Source organism: Crocuta crocuta, unplaced genomic scaffold, assembly GCF_008692635.1.
Source record: "Crocuta crocuta isolate KB4526 unplaced genomic scaffold, BGI_CrCroc_1.0 scaffold322, whole genome shotgun sequence".
In the NCBI taxonomy this organism is placed as follows: domain Eukaryota; kingdom Metazoa; phylum Chordata; class Mammalia; order Carnivora; family Hyaenidae; genus Crocuta; species Crocuta crocuta.
This window is the reverse complement of record NW_027532592.1, coordinates 2,472,255-2,492,605: the sequence shown is the minus strand read 5'-3', so window position 1 is coordinate 2,492,605 and position 20,351 is coordinate 2,472,255. Positions and strand designations below refer to the sequence as shown.

The following is a 20,351-nucleotide window of genomic DNA, read 5'->3' as shown; positions in this document are numbered from 1 at the left end:
AATCAAAGTTTCGAGCTTGAAATCATGTTACCTTACTACTGTCCTTTGCATTTTTCCGTTAACAAGTTATGACACCATTTTAGTTCCTGAAATTTTGTAAACCATCTCTGGGTGGTTTACAAAAGTTCTCCATATTCTTGGGATCTTGAAACATCACCCAGTGATGTGCCCAGGAGGAGGTATTTGTTGTCAACTGTGCTGGGAACTGGCGGGACTCCACGCACCCTGGACCCTTGTCCTTTAGTGACAGAAAGTGTCTATATTATTTATTGTACAATTTCCTTTTTTTTTTCTGTGTTATTTTACTGGAACTTTTTTTTTGGATATTGAGTTCTCAAATTTTATTTTCTATTTTCTATCCTTTTGCTGTAAGTTTTAAGAGAGATTTTCTTAAATTTATGTCCCAATGCATCTAAAAGAATTTTTAAATGCTTGTCCTATCTTTAATTTTCAAAGGACTTTTCCTATTTTTCTGGTTATTCCTTTTTGTTTCCTTCTGCTTGGCACTGCCTCTTTATCCTTCAGTGAAAATAGGAAAAATTTTTTGTTGTTTCTTTGGATCTTTTTCTTTTGCTAGTCGATTTCATAAAATATCTGCTGATCTATGGGAATTTGTTCATATTTAAATGTGAGTAAAACAGTGGAGTAGAAGGATTTTTTTTTGGTTTATATTTTGGGAGCATGTGTGTGCCATTGATAAGAACCCAGCCATCTCTTTGGGATTCTCAAATGCCATTATCCAGAAGCCTTTTCTGGGTCATTCAATCTCTTCAGAGAATCCACTGAAATCCCCCAAGGAGGGGAGGGAAGGAGGAGGCGATAAACCCACTGTCAACATTCCGGAAGCGAAGCAGGGGAAATGGGTTTTGGAGTTACCTTCAGTTTGCAGACTTTTGCAAAATCTCACTACTTCTTGTTCAACACCTCCCCTCTCTCACCAACCACGGAGCCTGGTGTCCTTCAGTCTGTGGTCTCTGGCTCGCTTATTTCACAAGATGAACACAGTGCTGAACTGGGGGTAAGCTGTCGAGGTTTGAAAGATGATCTAACAGTGCTTTGTGTGGACTTTGAACCAATTCCCCAATTCATTCTAGGCTCCTCTTTTCACTCCTGTCCCTCAAGGGACCTGGTGCCTTATCATTTTGGTTGATCTGAAGCTTGTCCTCTATGCATCCCTCAGGAAGGGCTTGTGGAAACAACGTTTCTTGAGTTCTTGCACATTCCGTGGCTTTTATTTTTGACGAGTGCTTTATTATCCTTAAAAAACCTAAAATTCTGAAAAATCTTTGACATTCTAAACTTATCAAATTGTTACATTAAGTACGTGCGGGTTTTTTTAATCAATTATATCTCAATAAAGCTGTCAAACACAAAGTCACAAAGGGGGAAAAACCTTTGACTCACACTTTCCTTGGGTATCTTAAATGTTACCCAATTGTTTTCTGGTGTACGGTTGCTACTGAAAAGTCTGACGACAATTTCATTTTCCTTCCTCCTTGAGTGACTTACTACTTTCTGCCTGCGTGCCCAGTATTTTTCTTTTTCTTCAAAGACCAATAGCTTACTAGAATGTGTTTTGTTTTGTCTGGGTTATTTTCTCAGTTAAGGTGTGTGCCTCTTTAATATGAGTTTCAAGTCTGCTTTAGTTTTTGTTTCAAGTCTTTATTTCAATTCAAGTTAGATAACATATAGGGTAATCATGTCTGCTTTATTTTGGAAATTTTTCTTGAATATAGATCTTTGTATTTTCCATTGCTTTGGTGTTATCTTTCAGAGACTCCTATTAAGTAAACATTGGCCCTTCTTTGCCTCTTTTTTCTGTCCATCCATCACTTTTCTCAAATCCTTTTCACCTCTTTTCCTCATTTTTTGATTAAAAAGTCTCCTTTTCCATCATCTATTTCTCTTAAGTGATCTACTGAATTTATTTACTCCCAAATTCCTTATAAGTCAGCCTGTATTTCTAATCATATATCTTAATTTCTAATTCTTTCCCTGGATTTCTGTCACCTCTCTTCAAATCTTGCATTTTCCAGCACTCATTTCTAAGGTTTGCGATTTCCAATTTTTATTTCACAGATCCTACTATTCCCTCAATTTCTTCTGAAATACTGACTGTAGTTTTGAATGGTTTCACAAACGGTCTTTCTGGTGCACTTCCATTTTTTGTTAAGATATGTTGCTTGTTAGTCTCATTTTGTGTGTTTGAGACTTGACTGTGATCATTTTCAGTTTCTCGGTTTTAAGCGAAATGACTTTTCCTGTACTTCTATGAGGGAGGGGTGGGCCAAGGTAATCCTTCTGGATCCAAGCCTTTGACTCTCTTTTCTATTATTTTCGTAACATGGTTTTAAAAAAAATGACCTCGTGCTTTCTGAGCTCTTCCTCCCCTCTTCATTGTCTGGAACTTCTCTTTCCTTTCCTGGCTCAATTCTGAACCTACTCCCTGCCGGCCCTCTTTAGTTGGGGGCTATGATCTGGAAGGATATTCTGACCAGCTGGTTTCGAGAACTTACAGCCACAGCACTGGACCATCTTCCTACCATCTGGCCTCCCTTGCCCTCAGCTGCGGGATCGAGGTGCAAACTCACCTCAATGTCTTCTGTTCTCGTGATGCCCAACAGTGCAGGCTTGTGCTTGGTGGATTTCTGGCTTGGGGATTGTCATGAATCCCTCTGCTTCCCCTCTGTTTTTTTCTTGCACATTATTTAATACCATGGGGAGTCTTATAGATGACTTTTTTCCCCTGTCAGTTTGAGTTTTGAAGTTCATGGAAAATCTTCTCATCTATTGTTCAGGTCCTTTTTTTTTTTTTTTTTTTAAGTTTTCCTATCTATTCAGTAGGACTGTTTTTATGAAGAGATTTAAAAACCACGTTGCCACGGTGACCAAGTTCCCAGAATCCTCCATTCCCTGGATTCTGAAGACTCACTGAAACGGATTTTTCATCAAAATGTTTTGATTGCATTTAAAAAGGTGATATGGAATCACATTGGCACGTGTGATGTGTCATAGTGCCCTACAGATAACAAGGGTATGTACGCCACCAATGCTAAGAGACAGCTCATTATCACTTGAAACTGCTTTTCCCCAACTTCTAGTAAGTCTGCCCATCTTTTTTAAAAATTATTTTTTAAATTAAAAAAATTTTTATTTACTTATTTTTGAGAGAGACAGAGACAGCATGAGTGGGGCAGGTATAGGGGCAGAGAGGGGGAAAGAGAGAATCCCAAGCAGGCTCTGAACTGTCAGCACAGAGCCCAGCATGGGGCTCAAACTCATGAAACCGTGAGAGCACGACCTGAGCCGAAACCGAGAGTCAGAGGCTTAATTTACTGAGCCACCCAAGTGCCCCTGGCCATCTTTTCAGTGTCAGTCATTTTGATTTTCCATCTGCTTATACCTGGCTTTTGGCCAGTTACCTAATGCATACTTCATTCCCTGGATTATGAAAGCTCTTGGTACGTGCAGGTATTAACCCTCCATCCTCTGCCCTGCATTTTCCCGACTATATTATTGGTCTGATGAGTGTGAGTTAAAATCTCCAATCTGTCTCTAACCTGCTTATCCCGAGTTATTAGTTCTTGCTTCCTATAGCTGAAGGTTTAACTGTTAGGCCCATACACATTCATGATCATTACCTTCTTTGTCTATTATGCCCTCTGTTAGTGTACAATGTCCTCTTTCACATCCCTTGACATTCTACACCTTAAATTCTGTATTACAGTAAGTATCTGTGACTTCTACTTTCCTGTACTCTCTCCCCTTTCATACACCTTTGCTTTCAGCCACGTGGCTTCTCGTTAGTTCTTGCGGTGCGCTCACCCTGGGGAGACAGCCACCATGTAGGAAGTATGAGGCTGTCATCTGGACAGACCATGAGCATGAGCCGCCCATCACCGGAGCAAGCTGTCCTGGACACGCGGCACAGCTGAACGTCCACACCCCTGCAACCCTTGGCTGACAGCTGGCCACCCTCCGTGACAGACCCTTCGTGAGAACTTTCCAGGGGAGCCCTTCTCAAATCCATACCTGCAAAACTGTGAGCATCATAAAAAATTTTTTTTAAGCCATTGGGATTTGAGACGATTTTCTGCGGTTTTCAGTACAGGTCACCATGTTTTCCTCTCTTCCTTTTCTTTCCTGCCTCCATTCAATTCATTTCCTTCTGCAGGTATGAAAATTATACATTCTATGTTTGTCTTCTGTTTATTTCTTTCAACGTGCTGAGATCTATACTTGTGCTCACTTTCTGCATCAAATTACCAATATTTATTTAAATGTTTACATGATACTATTATGTCAGGTGCTGTGCTGACATATTTACAAATATTAAGCTTCTTTAAAACTCCAAGGAATCCAGTGAAATGGATACTATGGTTGTCCTCACTTTCTGATGAGGAAATGAAGCAGGGAAAGGTATGTAACTTGCTCAAGTCTGCCCAGCTAGTGTGTGACGGAGCGGAGCCTGCAATTCAGGAGGCCCTGCTGGAAACCCGCCATGGTAACTACCATGCTATGCTGTCTCTGCATCGCTTCCCCAAAGAGACAAATGCCTAACTGTGGTCACCTCATCTGAGCCTTATACTCACCTCCACTGCGTTTGTCCAGAGTATAATTCTGGACTTCTCTGAATCTATATTTCCTTTCTCTTTGATTTTTGTAGAGTGAGGGTCCTTGTGCTCATAGACCACAGCAAAGTTCTCTGAGATACCTATGCACCCTATTTCCCAAATCTCTCACAGCGGCCTTGTGTCTCTATACCTCTTTTTCATGGAGTACTTCCTTCAAGAATAGTTGCTTTTCTATCTTCCAGTTTTACTGAGACATGACTGACATAAAACACATCAGTTTAAGGCGTCTTCCACGATGGCTTGGTGTATGTATATAATGCAAAATGATAACCATAAGTTAATCACATCACCTCATATAGTTGCAATTATTTTTTCTTGTGAGGAGAATGTTTAAGATCTACTTTCTTAGCAAGTTTCAAATATACAATACAGTGTTGTTAACTACAGTCACCATGCTTTCATTCCATCCCCAGAGCTTACTTATCTTATAACTGGAAGTCTGTACCTTTTGACCTCCTTCACCCATTTCCCTAATTTCCCAACCCCACCTCTGGCAACCAGTATGTTCTCCATTTCTGTTGAGTCTGAATTTTTAAGATTCTGCACATAAGTGAGACCATATAGTATTTGTCTTTCTCTGACCTATTTCACTTAACATAATGCCCTTGAAATTGTAAGACTTTCCTTTTTCCCATGGCTGTGTAACATTCCACTGTGTATGTGTGTGTGCACACACATGCACACATTTTTTAATCCATTTATCTGTCAACGGACACTTAGATTATTCTCATGTTTTGACCCCTGTAAATAATGCTGCACTGAACACAGGGGTGCAAGTATCTCTTTCAGAGAGTGATTCTGTTTCCTTCAGATACATACCCTGAAGTGGAATTGTTGGACCACAGGGTACTTCTCTGTTTAACTGTATGAGGAACCTCCATGCTGTTTTCCACCAATTTACATTCCCATCAACAGTGCACAAGGGTTCCTTTTTCTCCACATCCTTGCAGACACCTTTTGGATGATAGCCATCCTAACAGGAATGAGGTGATATCTCATGGTCATTTTGATTTACATTTCCCTGATGATTAGTGATGATGAACACCATGTTACGTAGGTGTTGGCCATTTATTTGTGTATCTTCTTTGGGAGAATGTCGATTAAGGTCCTTGGCCCATCTTTCAACTGGATTATGTTTTTGGTTTTTGCTATTGGGTTGTAGGAATTCTCTTATATTTAGGATATCAATCCCTTACCATGATTTACAAATATTTTCTCTCCTTCTGTAGGCTGCCTTTTCATGTTGGTAATGGTTTTCTTTGCAGGGTAGAAGTATTTTAGTTTGATGTACTTCCACTTACTGACTTTTGCTTTTGTTTCATTCCTTTTCTTTTGGTAATGAATCCAAAAAATCGCTAAGCCCAACACTCAAGGAGATTATCCCACTGTTTTCTTCTAGGAGTTTCATGGTTTCAGGTCTTAACATTCAAGTTTTTAATCCATTTTAAATTGATTTTTGTGTATGGTATAAGAAGGTGGTCCAATTTCATTCTTTTGCGTGTAACTGTCCAGTTTTCCCAGTATAATTTCTTAAAGAGATGATCCTTTTCCCATTGTCTATTTTTGGTGCCTTTGTCATAAATTAATTGATCATATGTATGTCCAGTAAAAAGGCATATTCATATTTATTTCTGAGCTCTCTATTCTATTCCACTGGTCTGTTTCTGTTTGCATGTCAGTACTGTACCATTTTGGTTACTATGGTTTTGTAACACAGTTTGAAATCAGGCAGTTGATATTTCCAGCCTTTTCTTTCTCAAGCTTGTTTGGCTATTCAGGGGTCTTTCATGGTTCCTTACAAACTGTAGCATTGTTTTCTTTATTTCTGTGAAAAATGCTATTGGAATTTTGATAAGTGCTGTATTGAATCAATAGATTTCTTCATGTACTAAAGATACTTTAAACACATTAATTCCTCCAATCCATGAACACAGAATATTTTTCCATTTATTGGTGTCTTCTTTTTAATTTTTTTCCTTAATGTCTGATAGTTTTCAGTGAACAAATCTACCTCCGTGATTAACTTTATTCCCCGGTATTTTATTCTTTCCCATGCAACTGTAAATGGGATTGTTTACTTAATTTCCTTTTTGGTAGTTGGTTTTTAGTGTAAAGAGTTTTTTCAAAGAGCGTTTTTTCCCCCCATAATAAACTAAGTTCTTGTACACATAAAAATGTTTTTAACTTCCCCTCATAATGAAGTGATATTATCGCTGGGTTAATACTTTAGGGTTCACAGTTCTTTTCCTTCAACACTTTGAACAGATATCTTAATAGTTTTCTTGCATTCAATGTTGCTGTTGAGAAGTCTGATACCGATTTCAATTATCTTTACAATTTACTTGTTCTCTTTGAAAGTTTTTAGACTTTTCTCTTGACATAGGATATCCTTAAATTTTACTATAATGTGTCTAAGTCTGCGTTTTTAAAAATCTATTCTCTTTAGCACATAATGATGTATCTAGATAATTACTGGGAAATTTTAGGTGACTTATTTCTTCCAGTACTTCTGACTCTCTATTTTCTTCTTTCTCCTTGAAAGTCCTACTACAGACATTGAAGCTAGCTCTTGTATCGTCTTAGACAACCCATCTCATATTCCGCCTCGTTAACTCGTTCCTCTGCTATATCCAGTCTCTTCCTTCCACTAAGGCTGTCTGCTGAGCATTTTACACATCAGCAGTTATATTTTCACATGAACACTTGCAAATCATCTTTCTTCACAGCTGCCTTATCTTGCTCCATGTTACCAATTATACTTCCTTTTTTAAATTAACTTTTTGAGATATGAATTGTGCCTATTTATTTTATCATATTGTGGCCTTGAAATTTTGCTTTGTCTAGCCTAAGTTATGCAGATTGGTTTTTTTTTTTTTTTAATACCAGTTATACTTCTGTGTATCTCATTATCTTTTCAGATCCATCAACCTGTGTCTCATTCTCTGGTTTATCCAAGGTTTACATTTTGGGGAGGGAGGTCATTTAAATTTTTCCAATTTCTAGAATTTCTTGTTAGGAGCTTGAGATAAGCAACTAAATCTTCATGTTCCTACCATGATCAATACTTTAGTCATAGTTCGTCGACTAGAATGAAAAAACAGTAATTCAACTGAATTGTTCACTAAAGATTTCCCTTTCTCAGTGATTTGTCAACTTCAACCTTAGATTCTTCCTCAACCATTTCTTCTTTACAGTGTGTCCTCTAAGCTCTACCCCTTAAAAGATTTCAGTAGCAGATTTCAAGACGTTCAATTTAGGAAAATGGAAGTAAGGAGATCACAAAAAAGAGAGCAAGCATAGAAGCAAAAATCTCCATCCATCAGAAACTTCCATTTGTTGTATTACCTACATGAACTAACCATGCCAGATAAGTAACAAATGCCAATTTGTTTTTCTAGAACCCCAAACCTTTTCGAATTATGGTTTAATAATACATTTATTTTGTTTGTTAACTGTACATCTAATCGTAGATACCATTTGAAAGAAAATACTTTGAGGGGCGCCTGGGTGGCTCGGTTGGTTAAATGTCCAACTGCGGCTCAGATCATGATCTCATGGTTCATGAGTTCAAGTCCTGTGTTAGGCTCTGTGCTGACAGCCCAGAGCCTGGAGCCTGCTTCGGATTCTGCCTCCCTCTCTCTCTGCCCCTCCCCTACTCGCACTCTGTCTCTCTCTTTCTCAAGAATAAATTCACATTACAAAAAAAAAAAAAAAAAGAAAAAAAAGAAAAAACTTAGAAATGTACAGATCTATGCAAATATTGGCTTCATAGCTTACTACCTGTGTGATATTTGGAAAGTTAATTTCTCTAAACCTTAGTTTTCTACTCTAAGGAGACATAATAGATATTTTCACATGCTGTAATTAAATTAGGAACTTTTGGACATATGATTGAAATAACAGTGATAGAAATAACAATATAGTAGATAAGTAGGGCATAGTCCTGTTCAATATATTGTAGGTAAGGGCACCTGGGTGGCTCAGTCAGTTAAATGTTCAGCTCTTGATTTCAGCTCAGGTCATGATCTCATAGTTGTGAGACTGAGCCTGATGCAGCGAGGAGCCCACTTAAGAGTCTTTATCCCTCTCCCTCTGCCCCTACCCCACTCATAAGCACTCTCTCTCAAAAACAAATGAATTGTAGATATAATTATGAAGCTGCCGTTTNTATGGAAACCAACTTGACAATAAACTATTTAAGGGGAAAAAAAAGTAAGTATAACCCCAAAGAGTTAGCAAAACACAAACCCAGTGTTCCTCTGAATGCTGCAAGCCTGCTGTCATTCTCCTTGATCTAAAATGTGTTTGAGCGCAAGCTAATACCGTGCATGTCGTGTACTCAAGCTATTCCAGGTTTTATACTTTACAATGAGAATAATTAATAATAAAAAATGGTGTGGGATTTTGAAAAAATTGGTGTATCAATTATTTTATTTCCCCTTCAATTTGTTAGTGCCCAGAGCTGATTTGGAAAAAAACAAACAAACAAAAACATTAACAGCATAAAGTAAAAGGAGAATATATTTTAGAAACAGAAATCTTTCAAAAACTCAGAAACTCCAAAAAAGAAAAGGCACACAAAACTCCCAACTGTCAGGTTTTTTCACTAAATAAATAAAACCAACTGAATCGAGCACTCCAGGAGAGGCCCTCCCACTCTCGGCTTCTATCATTTTCCATTTAGATTAAAATCATAAAAAGAGTGAGAAAAGATGGAATAAAAAAAAAAACAAGTTCTGCACCACTCTTCCTACCTTCCCGGTGGTGGTGATTATTTCCATTCGTATACAATTTCTTTTCCAAGCTTTTACGTTTGTGATTGTGAGGAAACCAGTAGCACAAATTATAACAGACATAAAATGCAGAAGAAACCCATTATTAGCACTTTTCCCCCAGAACACGTCATGCGTACATCGCGATGAATTCAGTACCTTAGCTGGAAAGCCCGCTGAACCAGGACATCCCTTTTTCCTTAAGGTGGGTGTGTGAACAGGAAGTGGAGTGCCATCTACAGGCTGAATCCGGGGGCAAGAGAGGAAATAGAGATCATGAGACACTCCATCTATTTCACACATCTCTAAAAAGAAATCAAAGTACAGAAAGCCAAGCAAAACATCGATAAGGCAAAAAAAATCTCTCAACGGAGCTAAAATTCTCATACTGTTGATAAATTTAAATTTCAGCCTGCAACGTCTACAAATGAAATGTGCTCAATTAGCAAAAAAATATTTGTCTGGAGATTTAAAAAGAAAAGAGAACCCAGAGAAGAAAACAAAAACAGCACAGCATGTAGTCTACATAAAAATGAAGATATTAATTTTCAAACTCATCTGAAAATGCCCATTAATTGTTAAAAGTTTGTGTTTTTTAAAGCAGGATTTATAATCAAAATATTTAGAAGTCTTTTAACTCCTAACTTCTATGACAGGATGTATGTTACATACACAATGGAACACAATTCAGTGGATGTGTGTGTGCGCGCACGCGCACGCATGTAGAAGGAGAAAGAAAGAGTAAGAGACTGATTAATGGGATTCTGAGCAGAAATCAGTTTCCAAAGAAGGAAACCAGACTATTTAATATTATTGGAGTTCAGAACTTAACATACACATTTAAAAGTTAAAAGTCCTATTTTTATTCTATAGAGTATTAGTGTAAGATATTTCTTTTAATGAAAGGAACCAGTGATTTTACTGGAAAAGAGACATCACCTAATTAGGAAAGAAGAAAAAAAAAAGGTATGAAGAACTACTTCACTTGAGGATGCTAAGCAAGCAGAGAAGAGGAAAAAGCTAGCTTTGAATAAAGTTACAGAATATTCTAAAATGTTAAGAGAAAAACAGATGGTCTCTCTTTGTCTTTGCAAACTAAAAAGAATATTTTATATGCCTTATAACCTTAGAATGGAATTGAGTTTCTCAGAATTTTCTGCTTAACTGTGAGGTTAACTTTAATTTAAATTTAATTTACCTTTAAGTAGCTTGAAAAAGTTTTGAACTCTATTTATAAATTCATGTTTAAAAAGGTAAACATGAGAAATAAACGAACACTGAATACCCATATAATAGTAAGAAAACAATAGGAAATGAAAGTGACATTAGAATTTACACAGAAAGTCCAAGAGAAGTTTTGAATAAAAAGGAGTGAAGTAAGGGTGTTGGAGACAAGATTAACAGAGTTCACGAAGACCAGCAATGCCAAGTAAGAATGCATATTTGGAAAAGATCGCATTCACAGTTACCAACAAAATCTTTAAGGTCCCTACACTTAGGAACAAATCTAACAAGCGATAATAAGTCAACGAATGAAGAAAATAACAAAACTCTACTGAAGGATGTAAAAGAACATCTAAATGATATGCCTATCATGTTCACAGATGGAAAGACCCAATCACAAAGATGTCAATTTTCCTCAGATAAATCTATACATTCAACGCAATGACAATCAAAAGCCCCACATGGAATGTGACAAGCTGATCATAAAAGTCATATGTAAAACTAAAGGGTCAAAAAAGAAAAGGAAGAATAAGGTGGGTGGGAGTGGCTGATCACACCAGGCGAATGACTTCAGGGTTACAGTAATCAAGACAATGTGATGCTGGTGCAGGAACAGACCAAAACAAAAGAAACAAACAAAAAACAGAAGAGAAAAAAGAACCCCCAAACAGATCAATTTATATAAAGCAGAGAGAGTTTACAAATTGATGGGGGAAATATAAGACAGTTGTTCATATGAGAAAAACAGATTAAGTTTATTTTGAGACAGAGAGAGAGAGAGAAACACAAACAAGTGGGAGAGGGGCAGAGAGAGAGGGAGAGAGAGATTCCCAAGCAGGCTCCATGCTGTCAGCACAGAACCAGATGCAGGGCTCAATCTCACAAACCATGAGGATCATGACTTGAGCCAAAATCAAGAGTAGGATACTTAACTGACTGAGCCACCTGGGCGCCCCTGAGAAAAATAGATTAGGAACCCCATTTCACATCATTTGTAACAATCAATTTCAGTTTAAGGTCCTAAACATGTTAAAATAAAGGATTTTAAACTTATAGAAAAAATATGAAAGAAAACTTTTATAAATGCTGCACAGGGCAGAGTTGCTTTAGAAAGGCATAAAAAAACAGGAGTCACAGAGGAAAAGATTGGTACATAAGACTACTTTAAAATAAACACCGTTGCAAGACAAAAAGATACCAAATAAAATCTTAAAGTAAGCCACAGACGAGAAGGAAGAATTTGCAGTGCATATAAGCCAGCTAAGGATTAGTATCCAGATTATATAAAGAACAGTTACAAAACAAAAGGAGCAACAATTCAACATAAAAAGAGACAAAAGACATAAACAGGCAAATCACCAGTGGTCAATAAACATATAAAAGGATGCTGAATTAACACTTAAGGTCATAGAAATGCAAACCAAGAATAAAAATACCAGTCCATACCCATCAAATTGGCAAAAGTTAATGTTTGGCAGTACCAAGGGTTGGCGAGGATGTGGGAAAAGGGGGGAACTCTCACACACTGCTGGTGGGAGTGACAATTGGTTCAACCACTGTGGAACATAATTTGGCAAAATCTAGTTAAAGTTGAAAATGCATATACCACACAATCCAATAATTCAACTTCCAGGTACATATGCTAAACATACTCTGCACATTTGCAAAAGCAGACAGCTACTAGAATGTTCACTTCAGCACTGACTGTGATAACAAAGATTGGAAATAGATATCCGGTAACAGGATACTATTAAATATTCTAAATTTCCAACAACAGGAGAATGCGTAAATGGCTGTGGTACATTCATACAATGAAGTACGACGTTATGGTGATGATGAGTGGACTAAATGGACACATATCTGCAGGAGTAAAGTTCAAAAGCATCCTGTTGAATGAAAGCGGTTACAGGAAGATACAGATGGCCTTTGTGTAAAACACAAACGTAAAGCAAATGTTATCATTTATGGTTTCTGGATATAAATGAAGTAAAACGCAAAACCGATGAAGAGGAAGTACGTCAATGTCGGGGTCTTCAGACTTGCCTGAGAAAGGAGGAAGGGGAAGGGTAGGGAAGGGTGTTTCAACTGCCTGGAATGTCTTCCTTCTTTGAAAACAAATTGGAACAGAGCAGGGCAAAATGTCCACACATCTGCTACATCTGTGGATGGTGGTTGTGTGGGTGTTTCTTATTCTCTCTGTGCTTGAAATATTTCAACAGTCAGAATGTATAAAGTCAAAACAATGACTGAAAAAAAAGCAAAGTGTCATCAACTTAAGCAGTCTAAGGCCGTCTCCCACAGGGTTGTAAAAACCCAAGTCAACTCCAACTCCAGCTCCCACTTCATTTCAGACAGCTTTCCCACGCGGACTGCCTGCTTCTCCTGGATGCTAGATGCAGCTCCGGGGAGGGCTCGGGGAGCAAAGGAGCAAAGTCAGAGCCGCACATGAGTGGACAAGCCAACTGCACCAACTGAGGCACGACGGCCTGGCGACTCGTTGGGAAAATGACCTCTGCTGGGAAAACTGGCCAGCTGGCTGCTTAAAGCCATTAATGTGAGGGGCACCTGGGTGGCTCGGCCGGTTAAACGTCCAGCTTCAGCTCAGGTCATGATCTCATGGCTTGTGAGTTCGAGTCCGCGTCAGGCTCTGTGCTGACAGCTCAGAGCCTGGAACCTGCTTCAGATTCTGTATCTCCTTCTCTCTCTGCCCTCCTCCACTCACACTCTCTCTTTCTCTCTCAAAAGTAAATAAACATTAAAATAATAATAATAATAATAAAAAGCCCATTAAGGTGGTGTTCTACCGAAAGGTGGGCTTTAGCTGAATGCCTACTGCTGACTGAGCGGTTAGAATACGCTGTTCGCTGGCCGGCACTGGCAATTTTAACCTTAAAACTCTACCTCTGAAGTGTCAGTTATGCCTATTTTATTAGATCAGAAGAATTAAAATAAGAGACTGGCACCTGACGCTGCCGGGCACCTCCGAGGTCCCCATCTGATAGTTCCGAAATTTAGAGAACTCTGCCCTCCATTCCACAGAGTCCTCTACTTAAGGTACAGTCTACTTTTATAACTAAATAAATATTTGTCTGTTTTAGGTTGAACCTGGAGGGACAATTTCCTTCTTTTGTTTCACAGTCCTATTCACATAATAATAATAATAATAATAATGCAATTCATCCAACAGCCTGTAACTTATTCCAGAATATATTTGATTCAAACAGGAGTCAGATTTCACTTGTTTCTGTGATTCCCTCTTTCCTGACAACAAGGGAAAGGTTGGGGGGCAAGGCTGCTCCCGTGAGGCACCTTCACTGGCTCGGCTTCACTAGATGTGGAGGGAGATGTGGACCTTGACTGGCTGTAAACCTTGACGTTCGCATTCCGTACGTACGTGTCCTCAATGGGGTCGGTCTAGGAAGATAAGTCAGGAAACACAAAAACCCAAGAAATCACTTTCAAACAGTGTGCAGCTGGTGGCAAATCTCTGGAAGGCATGGTCATGGTAACATTTCTTGAGAAGAGAGGAAAACGAACTTCAGCGTGAATATTCGCCTTGGGGTGCGTCATCCACAGGAGGCCGCCCCTTCACTGGGAACAAGGCGAAAGGCAGCAACAGGCGCCGAAACGCTCCCGTCTTCACGGCTGGCCTCTCACTCCGCGTCCTGGTCTCTACTCTATGTTCTTTACGCGGAGTCCCCACGAAATGTTCGTGTCTCACAAAGCAAATCTTATACGTGAGCAAGTCCCGAGGACTTGACAGAGCTACATCCTGCAGATTCCAGATAACTCTGGCCTTTGTAAGAAGGAATCTGGTCCCCTCCCAGGCATTCCTTGCAGGAAAAGGAACCTCACTTATCAGCTTTGTGTCTGTGACTGCGGGTGACAGAATATGCTGCCATATTCTGTGGCAGTAGAAATGCCAGCACTTACACGCACTGTACCCTTTTAACCAAGTATTTTTAGAGACTCAAAAGGCTTTGGGTTAAAATGGAGCATGGAAGATCTCATGGGGCATAATGATCAATGCCTGGTTCTGTCTGGCAATTTTCAGAATTATCAAGATTGCATGTTTCAAGTGAAAGGCAATGAAAGCAATCGGGAAAAGAGGTTAGGGAATCGGTTTCCACTGTGTTGTACAGCAAGGACAACGCTTAGATCAGACGCTGCGAATCGATAAAAAGAACAATCAGCTTGAAGACTGTAAATAAGTACTTCTCAGCTAGGAACGTGTTTCAGTAGTTTAAAACCTGGAACACTCGAACGGAAGCATCTGGCTGTACGCCAGCTCGGAGTGTGGGAAGCGGCCAAAGTCAGAAAGCTAGCACCTCTTACCGGAGTGGGAGATCCAGGCCTGAATCCCACTCCTTGCCTTCAAATTCAGGGTTTTGTTGTACCAGAGGCATTTCCACAGGAAAGGCACTCACGGCTTTAATGAAAATGGAGCCTGAGTTACATTATCTTTTTCTCCTGACAGTGAACTTTGACGAGGAAGAGGAGAGCAAAAGGAAGAAAATGACGCTTGTAGACACTTTCTGCCCAGTTCACAAATTTACTCAGGGACAGTCATGGAAAAGGTATTCCTTTTAAATCACTGATCTGGAACATAAACCCGGGCTGGAAATAAGGCAGGAAGGTCATCCTTTGTGAAAACCTCCTCCTTGTAGTTTCCGTAAGATTACACAATTGCAAGCTGAATGAGAACCCACAGGGAAGGGCTTCAATGAAAACGGAACGGAAAAGCCAAGCCGTCCTGGTGTGCGGAGCCTGACTCGGGGCTTGAACTCACGGAATTGTGAGATCAGGACCTGAGCTGAAGAGTTGGATGCTTAACCACCTGAGCCACCCAGGCGCCCGCCTCTCAAAGTTTTAAAGAAGTATCCGAGAAGGGGTTTTGCTAAGTGTAAAAAACTGGGTCATCTTAAGAAAACTGAAGCTTCTGAGCTGTCACACAAAAGTGACTGGAAGACAAAAGCGGGGGGGGGGTCCCTGTAGGAAGGGGGCTGAGAGGGAGGCTTGGTGACCTTCACTTCCCTGCGCCGGGATCAGAACCCACTGGCTTCAGCCGTTCTGTCGTATGTGCCCCGGGGGGCGGGGGGTGTACATCACAGAATCATCACACCTAAAAATCGATGTCCCCGCTTCCACCCCACACTTGGTCCTTGAAACATTTACCATCATGTTTCCTGACCCTATGAAAATGTGACCTCATGACAGCGGGACACTGAGGCTATCGGGGTTTAATCCATGATGACAGAAATTAGTAACTCTGACGGAACTCCAGAGGCTTTAAATACATACCTCTCCGTCCCTCGTTAGAATTACTGTCACTTAGAAAAAGTCTTTTTCTCCTCACAAGTTTTACTCATAAGTAAAAAAGAAAACAAGAGGAATGAGGAGAGATTTTAAATTGATTTTCCTAGCTGCACAAGATAAAAACTGGTTATTCAAAAGGGGAAACATTTAGATTTAAAAACTAACCCAATACCAATTCTAATAGCATAGAACAATGAAAATTACCATACCTGCTTTTTGGAACTATATGCTCTTAAAAATAAATTCCAGGGACTGAACAAAATCAAGGTAGTTCTTACTTTAAAAAATTTAAAATAAGTAAAAACATTTGAGTAGTATCTTGAGATGGCATTGAGTATATTTAAAAAGTTGAACTATACTATTTGATGATACTCTTATTTTTTTAAAAAACAGGAATGAATATGTGAAGCGTAAAAATTACCACTTTATGTTTCACAAGTGTGTTTCTTAGGAAAGATGAGGAACAAAGTTTGGTACAGATGAATAAACTCATGGCAATAATGTTTTGAATATTAAACTGAAAAAAAAATTTCCCCAGATCTCCTAAAAGCTATTGGAAGCAAACACCTGTTAGATGAATAGATTTAAATATTTCATTTCCTTTCTGGATTACTGCCAGTGTAAACAACATCTCAAAAGAAGTTTAACAGGAAGGATAAGAAAAATATAACAGTACTTACATATTTTCTATATGGAAGTGTTCATTATAACCAACAGGCCTGGTTTCTCAAGATGTTAATTTTATCTATAACTACGTGCTTATCAATACATTTATAGTTAATGGTTCTATCCAATAAAAAGCAATTAATTTTAGTAAGCCTTTATAATACTCAATAACTGTAAGGCTGATTTGCAGATAGCCTAAAATTAATTTGATAATTACCTGGCAACAATTCAGAGAGAACATGGCAGCAAAACAACTGATTAACAGCACATCAATTATGTTTATCTTCTGAGCCATTATCATGGTTATAACACAATCATTAATAATATACTTAAACCATGGAAGTTAAAGTCTCTGTGTTTTGAAAAACTGATAGCATGCAATGTAAGCAATGACTTGAATTAATAATGCAGGAAAAGCTGATAAACATGATATGCACCAAGAGCAGAGATATCATAATTCAATAATCAGGTTTATGGTTGTAGAAGGAATGATAAAAAGGAGAAAAAGGTGAAAAAATAGCTAATATTAATTGGACAGCACCTTCTGATATTATCTGGAGAAAGATTTTGGAAACAAATCTTAACTGAAGAGTTTAAGCGATTCACTCAATATTTCTAGGCTGCAATCTACTAAAAAAAATGAGGAATATCTTTGTATAAATGTGATTCTTTTTCTATGTTTTTGGCTAACTAATTCTCTTTTCTAAGTAAACATACTTCCAGAAGTTGTTCTGATAAACAGGCAACAGTGACATCTACTATACTCCAAACTCATTTTCACCTATTGCTCTACTGTTTGGGGGGAAAAAAGGAAAACTCAATGAGTATCAGCAATATCATCCATGGTACCTAACACTGCTGCGTAAAAAAGTCTATAATGGGGCACTTGAGGGGCTCAGTCGTTTGACAGTCCGACTTCAGCTCAGGTCATGANCAAAATGTTATTTTAGAGGAGTGCAGTAAAACAAAGAAGTTTTTTCCCCGCCTAGGATCAGATCTTATTTTTTAGGGGAAGGAAGTCCTCAAATTATGCAGCATGGTTTTCTGATAAATAATAAAAACAACTAAAACAACTCATCCTGACTATGCATCAATGGGCCTTTTCTACCCCAACAATAATTACAGATTTGAACAGATACAAAAAGCAAAACATTCTCATAAGAAACCTGGTTTTAAAGTAAAAGATACCAATATATGATATGGATTTGATCTAGATTAAATAAAAAAGCTCACATCTAACATTTTGTTTTGCGATGGTAAATATAAAACTCTAAGTTAGCAGAAAAAAGCCCCAATTATTATCAATTATCTTCATCCTTTAGCTAGAAGTAGTTTGGAAACAAAGTGGAAAGTAATCCAATTTTTTGTATTTAGAAATACTTTATAACCTCAAAGTTTCAGTGATATAATTATTTGTTAATTTAACTTATGATAAAAATAGCATTATGGAAATACATATCATTTGGGATATAGCAAATATAATATTTTATCATCCTAAAGCAAATAGTAAGTTACTGAAGGTAATGACCAGTAAGTACAACCTTCCTAATTACAAACAATGTAAATTGGCACTCGTTATTTTCAATATATTGGTTTGAATATCTACTCTGGAGAATTTACAAATGCATTCAGAAAACAGAAAGTTAAGCTACATGTTAGCTATTGAAAATCTCTGTTCTAAACTCTGAAGGAATACTCTAAAATTCAGTGCTTCTCTTAATGAAAACACTGCGGACCCTTCCATAACCACTTATGTTCAGGCACTAATAACAGTATTCGTAAGAAATCTTTCTTATACTATGCTTACTTGACTAACACCACTTCTAAAGAATGGGGCTTTGCAGCACACTGGAAATAAAAGTCCAGTAAACCTTAAATTGTAATACCTCAATTATATGACATTTAACAGTGACTTAAAGAATTTTAAATTTATAAAAGTATTACATATTGCCTGTCTAAAAACACGGGCGGTAACAAAATTGTATGCCACTGTCGGATTCAAGGCCACGGTTAGGAATGATAACGATCTGTGTCCCTTCCGTAACGTGCCTCTGTTTCCCAGGACCACTGGGCCCCTTGCTGTGCCCCCATGATGCTTCTGTGGACCAGCTGAATGGTTGGTAAGTCTTCACTCAGTTCCATCTTAGACATCACCACTTTTCAGCGGTGGTTTTTTGATTTGCCAGATACTTAACCAAGGAAAAACTGCAGAAAGCCTGGGAAGCAGATTATCAAGACTATCACATCTGCATTAAAAAAAATCAAACAGAAATAGTCAGTAGACTCTAGTCAATGAGGCTTCTTCACATCCTCTAGGATGAAGATGGAGACTGAATAGTAGGAACCTTGTAACAGCTATTTCCCTCAAAGAGTTCTCCCTATTCCAAGATTCATAGAAGTGTTCTGGGTCAGGGCCCCTAGACGTCTGCAAGGCAAGTGAGATATAATCTGTTTTTAAGCAGCGAAATAAAATCTGATTATAACTAGTTAAACCTTCAGGCAATTCACAGGCTGATGATTTGAACCTAATGTCACTGGGCCACAACATGTCAGTCTTCCTTTCTGGAGGTTTTATGATAAACTTAACACATACTCAAAGATGAATCTGATAAACCCAAGCACCCACTGGTTTTACCTCTATACATGTCAAGATAATAAGAAAATCAGTTGAACCAGCAACCTCTTCAAAAAACTTCACTGATCAATGAAGTACTAGTTGAAGTCACTTTGGCCATACCACTGGTATCTCAACTGCTTATTCACTACTAAACGGTAGTTTGGAAACATGTGCTCTAGGGTTAGGGGGTTTATCGAGCCACCCTACTATTTCCCATGTTCTCTATAAACCAGAGAATTCCACAATGTAGCTCTTTCCAAGTCCAAGAATTCTAAAGAATTCTGAATTTAAGGGGTTGACCAATACCAATGATTATGAGGCCGACAGGTGAAGAGTTTTTTTTTTTTTTTAAATATGGAACACTTCACGAATTTGCGTGTCATCCTTGCGCAGGGGCCATGCTAATCTTTTCTGTATCGTTCCAATTTTAGTATATGTGCTGCCGAAGCGAGCACCGACAGGTGAAAGTTTTAAAACTTCTATTTACCAGACATTCCTTTTTAATGTTAATATTTTATATCACATATGAAAACCAGAGCAAACAACAGCTAGCCCTCTGCTTTTCAACTAGAGAGTGTGTGTGGTGTGTATGACGACATTGGGGTCGATGCTGCTTCAGGAAAATTGAGGCCTCTCTACAAATACACCCCACTCTCCGGGCATATCAGAATCTCACAGGAGAGAGGCAGTGGCCTAACCCATTTATTCCTGAGAAACCCTGAGCTAGCCTGAGCATAGGATGGGGCTTATACTTGGTTATCAGTACATATATAAGAATGTCACAATGTTTTTAAAAATCTTGGAGCTATCTTAGAATATAAACAACTTACTATTAACATTATTGCCTCAAATCTATAAATATATTTAGAGACACTCCTTTGAACTACATTAAAAAATCTATCAAAGATTTCTGCTGAATGGACTTACGTCACACTATAGTCAATAAGATCTATAACGTGCCCCAAATTCTTTGGAATTCTGCATAATATGAATTATCAAGTTTTTCCCTACATAATTCAAACCTCCAGGAAATCTCTACATAACTCCTTGTATCAGATTCTTACTGAGAATTTACATTTACTCTGTAGATGACTGATTTGGACAGCACGCTTTAGGATCAAT

At 38.4% G+C, this 20,351-nt stretch overlaps 1 protein-coding gene and 1 non-coding gene across 2 annotated transcripts in view; both read right to left on the bottom strand.

Moving 5' to 3' along the window:
• Positions 1 to 20,351, bottom strand: part of CDC42BPA (CDC42 binding protein kinase alpha) — a 285,304-nt gene that overhangs the window by 36,225 nt on the left and 228,728 nt on the right. The window contains exon 25 of the mRNA XM_077779914.1: positions 9,566 to 9,649. Coding sequence (XP_077636040.1) covers positions 9,566 to 9,649 — 84 coding nt within the window. The remainder of the gene's footprint in view (positions 1 to 9,565; positions 9,650 to 20,351) is intronic.
• On the bottom strand, positions 19,578 to 19,684 carry LOC144244587 (U6 spliceosomal RNA). The gene has a single exon (XR_013338987.1). It is a non-coding gene; the product is annotated as a U6 spliceosomal RNA (small nuclear RNA).